This window comes from Bombyx mori, chromosome 10 (genome assembly GCF_030269925.1).
Source record: "Bombyx mori chromosome 10, ASM3026992v2".
In the NCBI taxonomy this organism is placed as follows: Eukaryota; Metazoa; Arthropoda; class Insecta; order Lepidoptera; family Bombycidae; genus Bombyx; species Bombyx mori.
In genome coordinates, this window is record NC_085116.1 from 10,919,129 (window position 1) to 10,934,405 (window position 15,277).

The 15,277-nt window shown below is 35.5% G+C and overlaps 2 protein-coding genes across 4 annotated transcripts in view; both read right to left on the reverse strand.

Annotated features, from left to right (window-relative positions):
• Positions 1–1,198: 1,198 nt before the first annotated feature.
• On the reverse strand, positions 1,199–4,442 carry LOC101735991 (uncharacterized). Of its 2 annotated transcripts, none has more exons than XM_004923204.5 (5): positions 4,228–4,442; positions 3,606–3,850; positions 2,883–3,141; positions 2,507–2,807; positions 1,199–2,431 (listed from the first exon to the last, which is right to left on the reverse strand). In XM_004923204.5, exons 1-5 carry the CDS (start codon positions 4,269–4,271, stop codon positions 1,238–1,240), a joined length of 2,043 nt encoding a protein of 680 aa, XP_004923261.3. In that variant the 5' UTR covers positions 4,272–4,442; the 3' UTR covers positions 1,199–1,237. The 2 variants fall into 2 exon arrangements, with proteins under 2 accessions (XP_004923261.3, XP_021209158.1); XM_021353483.3 differs by having other exon boundaries at positions 4,215–4,442.
• Positions 4,443–5,495: 1,053 nt separating this feature from the next.
• Positions 5,496–15,277, reverse strand: part of LOC101742529 (low-density lipoprotein receptor-related protein 2) — a 45,438-nt gene continuing 35,656 nt past the window's right edge. Inside the window, exons 4-10 of one of the 2 annotated variants that reach the window (XM_012697552.4) lie at positions 12,024–12,641; positions 11,475–11,674; positions 10,955–11,042; positions 10,452–10,599; positions 9,859–9,984; positions 8,202–8,326; positions 5,496–6,605 (exon numbers count right to left, since the gene is read on the reverse strand). In XM_012697552.4, the coding sequence (XP_012553006.1) occupies positions 6,580–6,605; positions 8,202–8,326; positions 9,859–9,984; positions 10,452–10,599; positions 10,955–11,042; positions 11,475–11,674; positions 12,024–12,641 (1,331 nt within the window). In that variant the 3' untranslated portion in view covers positions 5,496–6,579. Of the gene's footprint in view, positions 6,606–8,201; positions 8,327–9,858; positions 9,985–10,451; positions 10,600–10,942; positions 11,043–11,474; positions 11,675–12,023; positions 12,642–15,277 lie in introns of both variants that reach the window. The other variant, XM_004923170.5, reaches the window with a different exon arrangement.

Below are 15,277 nucleotides of genomic sequence, written 5' to 3' on the forward strand. Positions count from 1 at the left end.
ACTAGAACGAGACAAGTATTTAGGTACATTTGTTCGAGTCAGCCGAGTCTTACTGGTGGTAGGACCTCTTGTGAGTCCGCACGGGTAGGTACCACCACTCTGCCTATTTCTGCCGTGAAGAAGTAATGCGTTTCGGTTTGAAGGGTGGGGCAGCCGTCGTAACTATACTGAGACCTTAGAACTTATATCTCAAGGTGGGTGGCGCATTTATGTCGTAGATGTCTATGGGCTCCAGTAACTACTTAACACCAGGTGGGCTGTGAGCTCGTCCACCCATCTAAGCAATAAAAAATAAATAAATAAAAAGCCTGCGAGAGAATGAGTGCTGAAGTGCTGAAGATTTCACTTCTATCGCTATGTATAGTCCTCGGCACGTAACTTGGCAAGAGTCGCTAGATGCGCAGAAGTCGTTTTTTAGGTCTCTTTAGTTGTCAAGTGGGATGCGGGGAAAGACGTAGCACCGTTCCGAGCGCGCGATTGGTGAGTCAGTCGACCCTCCCCTTCCGCATCGCGTCCACGTTCCGTTCGCTCCCGGTTACACATGCGCCTACTAAAGTTGTAGGAACCCTTTGTTTATATTTAGTTTTTGTTACGAGTGTTACTGTTTTAAGTTTGTTTGCAACGCCAGGACCAAATACCAATGACCATATAGTCGATTCAGTCACTGAGCGTTTTATTATTTACGCCAGTGACGACAGCGACTCTTTTTTATGTCGACGATGAGGAGCCAACTCCTTCCACCAGCTCAGGTGCCACCATAAATTTAATCCAAGGGGTAGCACTATTAGAAAATGATAGTGACGACGGCGACACATTATTTTTAATACTATGTATATTTTTTTAAATAAACTTCTTAACTTTTAATTGTATTTTGTTTATAACACCTAATACACTTCACGAATTCCTCTCTTTTCTTTAACTTTCTTCTAAACACACAGGCTTAAAAATAAATTTTGGCAAATATAAATTTAATAAAATAAAATTAAATTATATGCGGGCAATAAAAGTGACCATTTTTTTGTTGCAAAGTACACTATGCGCGACATTACCCCCACTACACCAAAACCTTGCAACATGTTTGAGAACCACTGAATTACCGATAACTGTGCAATAATGTGTCATTTGATATTCCGAAATTTTATTGGGATCCGTGAATTTTAACTTTTAAGGCAAACGAATAGTTAAAGAATAGGTCTAATTGTGAATAAAATTTGTTTTAATTTTTTATTTGTTGTTTTCAGCATTTTCCTTTTTTTTGGCACATACAAAACAGACGGTCTTTAAATTTAAAGGTGCATTTTCCGAGTCCTCGGTAAGGTGAAATTATACTAATTGGACCGATAACATCCATTGTTTTATTATTTCGCTCTATAGTGGCTTCATAAAGTACATTACCAGGCGTTACGGCGAATGCAACAACGTAATAAAGATTTTCCTTTGCTCTGCTGTAGTAGAAATGAATTCTTATAATATTTCTTAAAGACAACTTCATACACCCCCAACAAGGCATAGTCTCAATAGTTTTAATCATATTGTTGATGTGTGTCACCGCAATGACCGCACTTTTATTTCCCTCTTTATCATTTGGAGGTAGGGGGTTTAAATCATGACAACTACACCATTTCTCATGAATATTAACATTGGAACATGTTCTATTTTCGGTTACGATCTCAAATAAGCTTTGACACCCTGGACAACCTTCTGGAAGGGTCTTCGTATGATTTCTACATCCAGAGATATTCTTAATTTCAACTAGAGTACTATATAAATCGTATGGCGTAATTAGTCGGTTCTGATTGATAGCTAGATTGTTTAATTTTAACGGTAATTTTTCCGCAAACACATTCGGTACGCTCATGTACAAAAATGGCATTCGATCATCGTAATAGGCGTTTGTTCGCCAACGGTGCTCCCCAAAACGTATTCCGTGATCGCTGAAGAAAATCACGAACGTATTAAATAATGCACCCGTGTATTTTAATTTATTAAAGAAGTCTTCAAACATTTTGTCGGCGTCCTGAGGACGACTGTTCGTGTTATGACTGAAAGAGTTCATCCAGAAAAGACCGAAGAATTTTTCTCTTTTGTACGTGTTCGCGAAATCGAGTGCGTAATCTAATAATTGTTTTCCTGACGCTTCTTTACCAGAACAAACTAAAGATTTATTAAACTTATCCACTTCACCCTGAAGAAAAAATGGCCTCAGATAGTGGTCGGTGGGCGAATTATTATAAGCATATCTGTTTGTGAAAGTATCCGGCAAACGCAGGTAGTCTTCACCGTAAGCTGTTATATAACCGTCACGTTTGAAGTCGCTCCATATCATCATTTCATTGCATCGATCCATTCTATTCGTACATAAATTTGTAATTGCCGTCAAGTTTTTTCCAGTCAATACCGCCATGAGATTTGGAAATGTATTATCTTCAACCTGAAAATATTGATAAATCTATTTTCATTAATAAAGAAATATTTAACGCAAGTGGAATAAAATACTCGATCAAACCTTATGATATCCTTTGAAAAGCAACCAGAAATTTTCGTATAGATGGTCGATTGTTCGTGTCATTGTCTGCGCTAGTCTTGGCAAAGACATCGAATCCAAACCAATCATCAGAACGTTATAATTATGTTCACAGTCTTTTCGTAAAACCTTTGTCTTGTTAATCTTTTTAATAAACGCAAACCAGTCTTCATAAATTTCTTGTGAGACATTATTACTGATATTTTGAAAACATTTAACGTTAATAAAGTCAGTTTCCAAATCTATAATCAACCCATGGTATAGTGTTTTGCAATTCGTATATCTAAAAAAGTTGTAAATGTCATTGTTATTTAAAAATTTAGGTTTATTATTGTCACAGAAATATAACTCTCACTACCTTAATTTCATTCTCTCATAAATTAGTTTCTTTGGAACCAACAAAAATCTATAGCAACATTTGAAGTCTTCGAAACGTTTTGTGTGTTTTTTCATAATGTTATTTTTTATGTAAACTCGAATTTTATCTACACCTGTTTTATAAAGGAATATTCCACGTTTGCTGCAAGAAGAATGCTTAGATTTGCTATTGTTCAAATATTGAAAATAATTTACCATTGCCATTGGGATTTTACAACCGGGAGTATCTAACATTTGCTCTGAAATAAAAGACAATAATTGTATAGATATGCTTTAACAAAACCCGACTTCAAATAGAAAAAAAAGATATTCCAAAACAAATTAATATACACTAAAAACAATAATCATCGAAATCGGTTGGCGTGATAGTGAGTTATTGAGTTATTCATCTATTTGTCGCGCACGTACTTAATGCAAATTTAAGACTTATATAGTTTTCTCATGGATACCATTATCAGAACTGGACTAAATTGAAATGGGACTACACTGGAAGCGTCAGCTTTCTAATAAAAAAATAATCATCAAAATCAATTCACCCAGTCAAAAGTTATGAGGTAACACTCATAAAAAAAACATACAGTCGAATTGAGAACCCCCTCATTTTTTTAAGTCGGTTAATAAAAAAACATTTGCCAAGAAATTAATTACTCTGGAATTTAGGAGTACCTATAGGAATTAGGAAGTAATTGGGTTAGCTTCTCACCTTGGCGTCGCTCGTAAAATATTTCTGAGGACTCATTACTAACATCGTTATAAATTTGTCTCAAAGGCACATGCACCATCGGCAAACTGGCCACATAGTCTTTTGTAGAACTCGATATTTCATTGCGTTGTATCGGCCAGTTTAAGTAATAAATTAATAAAATGGCTACTAACGAAGCCATTGTCATTAATAAGGCCGTTACCTTTATTTGTTTCATTTTTAATTTTCGTAAACGCTTGCTCATACTGAAAATAATAGCAAATTGTAATTAAGAAACACACATGCTAAAACAAAATTAAACAGCTCATAACGGTCAAAGAGCTATCCGTTTTGCTCACTTAAAAAATTGTGCTAAGAATGATCTTAAAATCCTCAAAAAAAACAATTTAATTATGTTCATATTGATCTCCTTTGTCAAGAATGTTTTAATTCAACTATTTACAATATATACTCAGAAAACTATCATGCGTTGTGAGCGCAAACACGCAATGAGTAGATATGTTTGTTTTTATTAAATTTCCTCTCCATCGAGGTTTGTTTATATAAACATCTGTATTATATCAAACAATGATTGAAAATTTTTATACTGAAAAGAGATTAGTTACCTACATTTATCACTTACTTGAATTCTATATGAGCTTGGTATTTCATTTTTATCATTATCATATCATTTGTAAAACTTATTCACGTATTCATATCAAGAGACAGAGAATATAAGATGCTGTATCGCCATTTTTGAGTCATCTAAAGAAATACGCATGCGTACTTATGGCAATGTAGCGGTTTATTCTGTTTATTTTGGTGAGTAAATGGGTACAACTCTGTAATTTTTTGTGATGTTTTATTTTAATTCCTAATAGTTTCTCTTAAATTTTTGTCAAACGGGACCGTATATGTTTACTAAAAATAAAATAAACGGTTTTTTTATTTTTATTTTGCAATGAATTGGTACATTAGTTCAATGCCCACGTAGCGTTATTAGAAGAATACCAGATCCCAATTATAACATGAGTGACGTATTCGACTGTATATCTGTTATCCGACATTCTTCAAACAGGAACGTAAGACTACGTCGCACCAGAAACAGGCATGATGGTGGTATCTACCGGTGAGAGTTTTCATTACGCCCTGCGACCAGTAATTAGTATAATACTCAGACCACTGCTGCTCTTTTCCGTCTACGAATAATTATTCGTAGCTTTTCGTGAAATAATTTTATTACTTCTCACGATATTGGAAGACATGGGGTGATCACACAACCAGTATTGATATACATCCAGTATATTAAGTTGTGGCACTTTATTCACCAACATCAGAAGCATAAAGTCGGATGTGATTTTAGAAAAATATCTTTTATATAGCTTGTGTGAATGATGTCTAGATTCGAATTTTTAGATCAACCATCTAAAGAAAATCGGATAAAAATCGATGAAAGGTAGATTACAGTAGGTAGGTACAGTTTGAAAAGGCCCAAACCTAATGTCCGTTGAGAATTTTTAAGCGGGTTGTGAGTCCGGTGTTAGCGAATCAGTTGCATGTGAGCTGTTAGGCCCGCTTTGGACGCGTTCGGGCAATTGTTAGCAAACCCCATAGAAACACCTTTGGACTACAATCTCCCCATCCGGTAAAGTAACTATTTAAAACGAGGAAATAGTGGTCGAACTGTTTTTACTTTTAAGTTTGTTTACCTTTCGCTAAATATGTAAGTACTTGATCATCACATGTGAGAATGTTACTTACTAAAACCGTAACTGTATCCGTCACCGGTACATATGTACGTATCGCTACTCCTCTGATACAATGCGTAAGTACGTCGGAAAGACCTTTGTACTGGTATATCCGGCCTCATGGTCAAAATTAGTAACAAAATTTGTAAATAAAATAAACGAATCAAAATTGAAAGGTACTTTAATAAATAATTAACACATTCACGCAAAACATAATCACACTATATTACAATAAGTTGCACAAGACTAAACTAGTCCAGCAAACTACACACATGTTTACGCAGCACTTATACATAAATCTTATATCTAAAATATCGCTCTATTTGTCGGAGGAATGTGTTAAATTTCATTAGTAAAATTATTTACTTTTACCTATTTCAAAAGTGCTTTGTTTCATTTTAGTGCCTAGTTTCAATATGTTGCTATATGTCATTAACCTTACGCTTTTGTTAAAGATAGTTTTTGTGAGCATGTATTGGAATTGATCGAATCGTATATTTTTTTTTTGCAATAAATTCATTTCCAGTCAGCATTAACAAAATAGGTATTGAAAATCTCGTAAGTACAATCTTGGTCTTACAGCTATTGTAATTTACTTTGCAATAAACTTCTCGTACGGCACTCGATTTTAGCTACGTCAGTCAGTAGTCAGTTTTTGTAGATTGCTCACCACTAGAATAATGCTCATCATGCAGGATAGTGCTCTTTTTTATTTAAAATGGCTAGAAAAATATGTGTTTTGCAAATTTTCGTCTTTCACTCACTGGAATGCTTAAAAGGTAGTCAGAGCTAACTCTGTGACTTGAACAGGTGGTTAAGAAAGATTCTATCACTGGTATTTAAAAAAAAAACATTTCTTTATGTCTGTCAAAACCGATATTTAGTTAAATAATCATATCGTTTTCTTTTACTACCTAATATTAAGTTTCAGTCTTAGTGTGTAAGTGTCGTGAAAGCAAGCCATTTTTTTACAGCAATCCAGAAGTAATATAGGGATAGGCTTGTTTCTGTAGTAACGTTTTAACTAATCTTTAAAAACAATGACCATCAATCACGTTTTAAACTTTTAAGCATAAAATTTCGTATCGATCGTTACTTTATAAAATTAATAGTCGAAATTTTACGTGTTAAAAATTACTATATATAAAAGTATTAAATTATGGATAATGTGGTTGTTATTTATTATAAGAAAAGTTGAGCATTGAGATCCAGTTCGTTATGTAATCCATGTTTCAGTACGGCTCATCTCAAGGCGTCTGAGGCGATGGACACTCTGTAAAGAATAAAATATGTATATTTAATAACCGCATCGTAATTGCGATGTGATTCATTCACAGCACGTGATATTTAAAAAAAAGAATACCATCTCTACCTACTAATCTACTACATTCATAATCATGTTTTTAAGAGTAGATTTGAAACCATTGAAAATATAATGAGGAAAATAGAATGGGGAATATAGTCAAGGATATTTTGTAATTATTTAAATATCAATTCCGAGCCCCGGCTTCTCAATAATACATTGTTATAAGGTCATTCGTACATTATAAGAGGATATTATTTCTATTCTCATCTACATATAATATGTTGATATATAAATTTAGTATATTCAAATCAACAAAAGTATTGCAATGGTAAAAAATGAGGTTGACAAATCCTTTGATCGATATGAAAATCGCAGATTTTAATACACACTCCATTGTATTAAAATGTTTAACAAAGCTCCACTGCACTGGTCACATAGTAGAAGACACGTCTGGATGTGGTTAGTAAGTAAGCACTGTCATTAGTTCCACTATATACAAGTCGAGTTCTATGTGAACGAAGCATATCGTTCGTTTCGTCTCCATTGTCTGCGTAACGGAAACCAATTTCGTGTCAAATCGTCGATATGCGTATATTTCACATGCATATAATATTTGGTCAGCTGATCAACTGACAGTTTCGAAGTGTATCGATTTATGGTTTGAGAGTTTTAATGGGCTGTTACTATCTCCCGAAAACGAACTAAAGAAATTACAAAAATACTTCAAAAAACAAAAGGGGCAGCGCTCAAATTACATATTTTATTTAGAAACAGAACCTATTTTATTGTCACTAGAATTTATAAGCTGAGTGAATTTATCAGTGAATATCCCATAGACACAACCCACTGAGTTTCTTTTCAGTGGGTCGCGATTCTGATCCGGTGGTAGACTGTGCGAAGCACTGCTCTTGTTAGAGCCAGTTAGACCATTCACTTACGCTGAGCCCCATAAGCTTACCTACCCACAGCGTAGCTGGAATAGCTCCTTAGGCTACCAGTGAACAGGTAGGATAAACAAGGGAAAATGCTAGACTATCAACAATAAAGTTGGGAATTTTATAATTCAGTACATTTTTTACATGTATGTACATAAAACCTATGAAACCTATGCGAATACGACCACTATGTAGCATTCGAAATGTAGCAAATTAAAAAAAAAACAGTCTTGTTCTTCGATCAGGATTTTTCTCCTACCTATGCTGATAGCCTAGAGAGGCTATTTCAGCTTCTCTTTGACGTGTAGGTGAGCTCACAGGGTTCAAACCGGGAGTGTTGCTAACACTAGCCCTAGCAAGAGCAGTGCTTCGCGGAACTATCACCGGATCGGAAACGCGACCCACTGAGAAGATCCGGCGAGAAACTCAGTGGACTGTGTCTATGGTTAATTTACTCGTCGAGCCCTTTGTCGACGGGTTCGGCGAGGACGGTGACCGGAGAATATCTTGTGGCAGATTTACATTAGATTTTCGAATAGGCGGTTATGATTCCAAAATGGAATACTACAATATTAACAATTATTCTCAACCTATAATATTGAAAGTTTATAAGTCTATAACTACTTACTACAAACAGAACATGCAATTTCATCGCTGTTATCTCCACACCCGTCGCGTCCTGAACATGCTACGGCTGTGCTTCTGCAACGGCCATTGCCACATCGAAGAGGGCAGAAATCAGCGGCTCGCCATCTTGAAAATAAAATAACACACCAAATCGATAAATAAAATATGAGAAACCTTTTACAGGTAAGCAATTTGAACAAAATCACATAGTTAATTTGTTTTGAGATCGTAATAGGGAAATTGTGAAAGACCCATTTAAATTTAAAAATCGGTTGAAATTCGACCATATTCACTGACACCTCAAGATTTCGATTCTGAATTTTTTTTTTGTTATTGACATTTAAAAAAATACTATTTCCATATTTTTTCTTTATAAAACTAAAGCTCGTCAATAGCTATTAAAAAAAAAAGAGAAATTCGGTTGATAAACAAAGGAGAATAAAGTATTTTACTCTCTTATCTTTGCCCATTTATAGTATATACATAGATATCAACAATAGATCATAAACTACAACGTAAATTGATGCCGTTAATAATTTTTTGATAAGCTTATACACTTGAGTCTTTGTAACCGTCAAGTTGGATAGGAGTCTCACTAGAGCTTTGACCCTGAGCGTCACCTGATTTAAACTGTGCGGCAATTATCGTCAGAACGTTTTCTGTCATGTTTTTTTTTGTTGTTACCAAAATGATCTGTTTTTGTTTCAGGAAGCGTTTCCATTACACGCTCATCATTATGTTTCATTTTCGAGATATGATTAATATCCGTAAAGCTACGGACATGCTGTTTACAGAATCTTATTCTGTAAATTCTCTAATTTTTCGTAGTAAACTATTGTAGGTTGAAATATTTCAGGGACTTATACCGTCTGGTCCAACACGACCGTTTCTCATAGTTGTTCAAACACCCGTGTCCCAGAAAAAAAAACAAAGGTAAGGTCAAACATTTCTGACACCGTTCTAGGTCACACGTGTTTTCATTACGAAGTCGTAAAATTTCCTTGTACCGCGGTCTTCTTTCCCTTATAAGATTTTCAACGCAACACGATACTATAACCGTAAATTTATTGTTTTTACTATCGTGTGAAGCTTGTATGATTTGAAGCTTGTTACATCGTTAAAGTGCTTTTTTTATTGTTTAGGTGGGTTGACGAGCTCACAGCCCACCTGGTGTTGGTTACTGGAGCCCATAAACATCTACAATGTAAATGCGCCACCCACCTTGAGATATAAGTTCTAAGATATCAGTATAGTTTCAACGGCTGCCCCACCCTTCAAACCGAAACGCATTACTGCTTCACGGGAGAAATAGGCAGGGTGGTGGCACTTACCCGCGCGGACTCACAAGAGGTCCTGCAGGCATTATTTCTTCCCCACACTTCCAAGTAGTGGGATAAACAGATTTCCATCGAATATCTACAGCGCTATTGCGTTATTCGCTTCATACATTTTTTAAAGAAAGTATCTCTGAGAGGAAATGTTAAACATTAAACATCAGCCAGGCTATACGACCTTCTGTCTTCGACGAAATGTTTTTATCTGTCCACCTACATTTATTATATTAATATTGTTAATGTATTATTATTATTTTATTCAATGTTAATATATACCGTGTTTTCGTCAATCAATTATTTAGAAACCTATAGCTTATAGCTTACCTTGATTGTTCTGTACATAAATGTGGTGGTTCATCAGAAGCGTCTTTGCATGATATTATAGCGTTACAAAACTCGTACTCCGGTAAACATTCACCAGAACCGCAACGGAACGTGTGACGGGGACATCTGAAATTCGCAAACGCCTTTAGTACTCGGTCAGATTAATAAACTCTGAATGATTTAATAGCCAATAACGTTGAGAGACAGAGAGAGTATTCTTTATTGTACACCAAAAAGGAAATAAACAGTGCGATACATTAATTACAAAAAAGTACAATTGGCGGTCTTATCGCTAAGAGCGATCTCATCCAGACAACCATCAGGTGGACAAGAATAATTTGGTAACGAAATACGCGCGGTGTACCAATCCAGTGAAATATATATATATACATACACTTATGCATACATATATCCGTAAATATACAATTAATACACAATGTAATATAATAATTATTATAAAAAAATTTAACGTTTATTTATTAAAAATAGCACTAGTTACAAATGAAATGAAACAATAAGGCATAGTAGGACTTTCCAATGCTTATTGAAATGTCCCTTCGCTTAGAATTTGATTTTGGCAGATTGTGACTTACCCCCTGCGTCTCGTCGCCTTACAGTTTCTTTCATCTTCGCCTCCGGGACACTGTGGAGTGCCATCACACCTGGCCGCCCTTGATACACACGGCGAACCAGGACCCCCACATCTGAACGAGTTCATAGGACACCGCTCGCCCGTCCCATCTGAAAAGTAATTTGTGTTAACCAATTTTAGAATAATCTGTGTGCTTAGTGCGAGTGTTTTAACGTTCTCGATAGCGTAAAAGTTAACTCAAATTTGTATGCAGTTGGAACAGCGCCCCTAGCGGCAAACGTAGGCAAACGTTTCAACTCCATGCAAATACAAACGTTAAAAAACTCGCAATAAGCACACTGACGTATGCTGGTTAGTTCAGTATTTATGCTGATAATTCTATGGAGGTGATGCAATAATAAATAAAATAGAAAGTGCTGATTAGTTTTGAAAATGAAAATCAAAGGATTGAAGAACAGATGTGCATAAAAGAATTCGTGCCAAGACAGTTACCTCTGCCAGTACCTTGACACTTCTCATCGGATCCATCAGAACAATCCTTACGCCCATCACAGACGAAGTACCAGCTTATGCAGGTGCCCGTAGACCGACACTACAATATAAAGATAAAGTATTTACGAAATACAAAAAAAAACAATGTTGTAATCTCCAATCGACACACGTGCATTTTGTAGACGCGGAGATATGAGAACATATTTTGTATTTTGAGCGTGCTTAGTGCGAGTTTCTTAACATTCTCGATAGCGTAAAAGTTAACCCAATTTTGTATGCAGTTGGAACAGCGCCCCTAGCGGCAAACCTACGCAAACGATCCCATTCCATACAAATATGAGCTAACTTTTACGTTATCGAAAACGTTAAAAAACTCGCACTAAGCACGTTGTATTTTAAATTTTTTATGAAGTTAATGGGAATCTTAAAGTAGTAATTTCTTGTTAACGCACGTAAGATACAAGAATTATTGTTTGAAAAGCATCAAGTTAAATACAGGTTGTTAATAATAAATTCCAATAAAGTATCTTACTTGAAATGTTCCAGGTAAGCAGCCCCTGTTGCGAGCCGAACAAGCTGATGTCGAATTAGTGCGATGAGCGCAATCACATCGTTTGTTTAAGCATTTCGTATGAGGATCCACTAGATGGCATTGTGCGTCTGTCATACAAGGCATACCTAGAGATGAAGGTCCAAGGTCGCCAGAGACATCAGTGCGAATGCGTTGCTTATCTATAAACGACAATGACTTTTGTTACAAAATATGTAAATTACGCAATTTTTGTAGGATCATTTTATAATCCGAAAAATTATAATTTCTGTAATCACTGCTGGTATGACCTCTTGTGAGTCCGCACGGGTAGGTACCACCACCCCGCCTATTCCTGCCGTGAAGCAGTAATGCGTTTCGGTTTGAAGGGTGGGGTAGCCGTTGTAACTATACTGAGACATTAGAACTTATATCTCAAGGTGGGTGGCGCATTTACATTGTAGATGTCTATGGGCTCCAGTAACCACTTAACACCAGGTGAACTGTGAGCTCGTCCACCCATCTAAGCCATAAAAAAATATCTGTTCTTACCCTTGAGAGATGATTTTTTTTGATGTCCAGTTTTGTGCGGTTTACCTTCTGAAGTTTCTTTTGTGGACCCTGTCTTCTTATTAGACTTTTTATCTACTGTTGGTTGCGTCACAACCCTGTAAACAGGCTGATCGTTTGCATGCAAGTTTGCAGTCATTTCATTAACACCAACTGTCTCATTTGGTTCGCCCTCTTTTCTGTTAGAGACAGGTAATTTTTTGGCTGGTTCTATAGTTGGCACCTTCAATACGGCTTGCATTAATAGATTATCGTCTTCTGTACTCAAAACATCATTATCGGAAAATATGGGAGTTTTGCTTGGTCGAGCCTGGTTTCTCTCATTAAATCCTGACTCAGCGCTGAAGGAAGTCTGGCCATTACTATTCATCGTATTTTGAGGGCCATTCATAGGACTCAGAGCGGAATCTTGTTCTGCGATCACTGCTTCGGTTGCATAGGGGGAAATCTTCGAGAGCACACATTTATCGCCATTTTGTTTATAGTAGGAATTGCAAGCGCATCTCCCGAATAGATTAAGAATCACGAATTCGCATCGGCTTTCCTTATCCCATAACCGACAATGTTCATTACTGTAGCAAACGTGACCAGGCGGAGCAGCTGTTTAAAAATAAAGAAACAAATATAATAATTTATTTTACATTGTTCTTATTATACTCGTAGAAAATGGTAATGGACAATTGAAATGTTGAAAGTAAAATACCTATTTGCAGAACTCACGATGCGGTAAATGATTTACGGCAATTTTCCCGAGGCTGACCATACGGTCTACGATCACATGCCCTAATAGCGTCAGTAATACAGTTTGACTTACAGTAATTTTAAAATGACTGATATGTCACGTATTACCGTTTTCATACTTGGAAATGTTTCTACCTATATCCTTTACAATTTAAATCATTCTCATGACTGCTTAATAAAACGAGTAAGCATTTGATTACTAAATGGTCGAACTTAAAATTACAAATGGTAATCCTAGTGGCCGATTGCTATTATATGTTAATTACGAGCACAATATCACGTCACGATAGGCCTCAACTAATTTAAAATTACTCTTTACGAATGCAACATTTTGCCTTTAGCAATATAATGAGAAGTACGAGAATAGAACAGACTATTTATCAATGCAAATCATGTGGATGCTAAAGGATTATTAACTTGTCACTGACGTTGTTTATAACGGTACGATTAATAAGATCAGTAAAGACGAATCAGTTACTTTCATCAGCACGATTTGTAACTCCAACCATAAAACCTTTTTTGGATAGTTTCATCTTTTTACTTTAATTGTATGAAATTACTTTTCTGTTCTAATTAATTCAAACAAAATTTCATACCTATTGTGTACTTTTTTTTTTTATATAACAAAATTCCATTTATTTAAACATTTATGTATGTACATATTATATGCTATCAAGTTCGTCGAATTACTGTGGAAATCGGTGCTGTGTGCAGATAACATTTCTGATAACGATTCCGCTGTAAGTTACGATTAGTTTATTTATTTCTTAAATACTGAAAGTGACATCTTCAGGAAAAAATACAACTCACAATATTATACAATTTGTACTTGTAAAGATAATGTTGTGTTCCATTTCTCAGGCCATGGACTTGAATATGACATTTAATTAGTCGCTGCAACTCTGGTTCCGGATTTAAAATATCATTATCTAACCATCTTTATTGCGACTTTTCATACATTTACGAACACAGTTCTCACATAAGTTCATTACTAACAATAAGTTTTAGGGCACGCAGAATTCACACGACCATTGGTATTTTTGACAGAACAATTTCTTTTCTCATAGTCTATAGAAGTATAAAATGGTCATTATCAAGCAGAACTGCAGAGTACCTTGTGAAGTGTAGCCTATTAATGCAAGTGGAACAATGTACATGGGAATTTTCCCAAATTCGGCGTATTCAAAAATCGAATGTTTCTAAATGCATTTTAGCATGTGTGTTCAATTGTTCGTATATATGGTTTTATTTGACTGTCTTGGAATTTTGAGCAGTCGTTGGTGGTACTTCAGGCAAAGTTTTAGTCTTAGTGCTGCGAACGTTTGACAGGAGGCGAGTTTGTAAGTTTAACAACTGTTTGATACAATTAGCAATAGTCACGCTAGAGTGAGGTTGGAGTTTACTAGTATTTTAGTAATCGATACTAATATTATAAATGTGAAAGTACCACCGAATTGAAATGTATTTTAAAAGTGATAAGTTAGTAGATAATAGGTCAGAGGAGTGATATAGGTTACTTTTTATTCCAAAAGAGCATCTCAATGCATCAAATCATAATGTCGTTAAATTAAAATTGAAAACATTAGTTTAAAACTAAAAATGGTGTAATTCGTTATATTTAAATACAATAGTAATTAATAATGTTAAAAACAATGCGGTTATACCATTAAATTAAAACCTACTTAATGGTCATCTAAAAGAAAATCGCTGTTTGTTTTAAAAAAAAGTCGAATTACACGGTAGTTTATCATTTCGATACAGAACAGTAACTTTGTGGTACTTCCAATTTTAGGCACACTTCAAAACTCCGTAAAATGAACGAAAATACGATCGATTTATTTACGACCCTTCTTAAATGGTATATCTTTATCGATGTGAGGGGAATTTCGAGTCACGAAGGGAATTCAAAATAAACCGAACTAACTATTACATGAGTTATAAAATTGTAAGTGATGGGGGAGATGTGAAAATTGTACACCGCGCAGTGTACCGTATTTGAATCGACACCGAAAACCGGTGAATGGTGCCGTTGATACGGAGCGCGTCAATCATATAAAAATCACGTTCAAAAAATTCAATTTTATTCTTTGCATTCGTTCTTCTTGTTCAGATGCTGTCTTCTAGGTAAAGTCGGTGATCGTTAAAGCGACTTGCATCATAGATATAACATAAACCATTGGAGCAATCGGGGCCCGGTTTTGCAGCCACAATGTTTTATTCCCCTTTGTATTCTTCTTGAGCTTGTACTATGTACTATTAACTTTGACAGCCTATATTCAGAATGTCTCATCATATGCTTGGATACTTTAGCTTCTTGAGGGAATGTAGCTTCTTGAGCAGATTCTTGAGGGTTTCTGTTCGTTCCCGGCACTTTCTCTCTTATTAGTACATTGCAACGTTTTACATTTCACCAGTGTGCTTAGTGCGAGTTTTTTAACGTTCTCGATAGCGTAAAAGTTAACTCAAATTTGTATGGAGATGGAACGTTTGCCTAC

What these genes read in the sequence shown, in the direction of transcription:
- LOC101735991 (XM_004923204.5), bottom strand. Translation starts at nt 4,271, where the DNA reads ATGATAATGATAAAAATGAAATACCAAGCTCATATAGAATTCAA. An exon ending in ATTTTACGAGCGACGCCAAG is followed by an intron (nt 3,142 to 3,605) that starts GTGAGAAGCTAA and finishes CTTTTATTTCAG; the next exon opens with AGCAAATGTTAGATACTCCC. An exon ending in TATGAGAGAATGAAATTAAG is followed by an intron (nt 2,808 to 2,882) that starts GTAGTGAGAGTT and finishes CAACTTTTTTAG; the next exon opens with ATATACGAATTGCAAAACAC.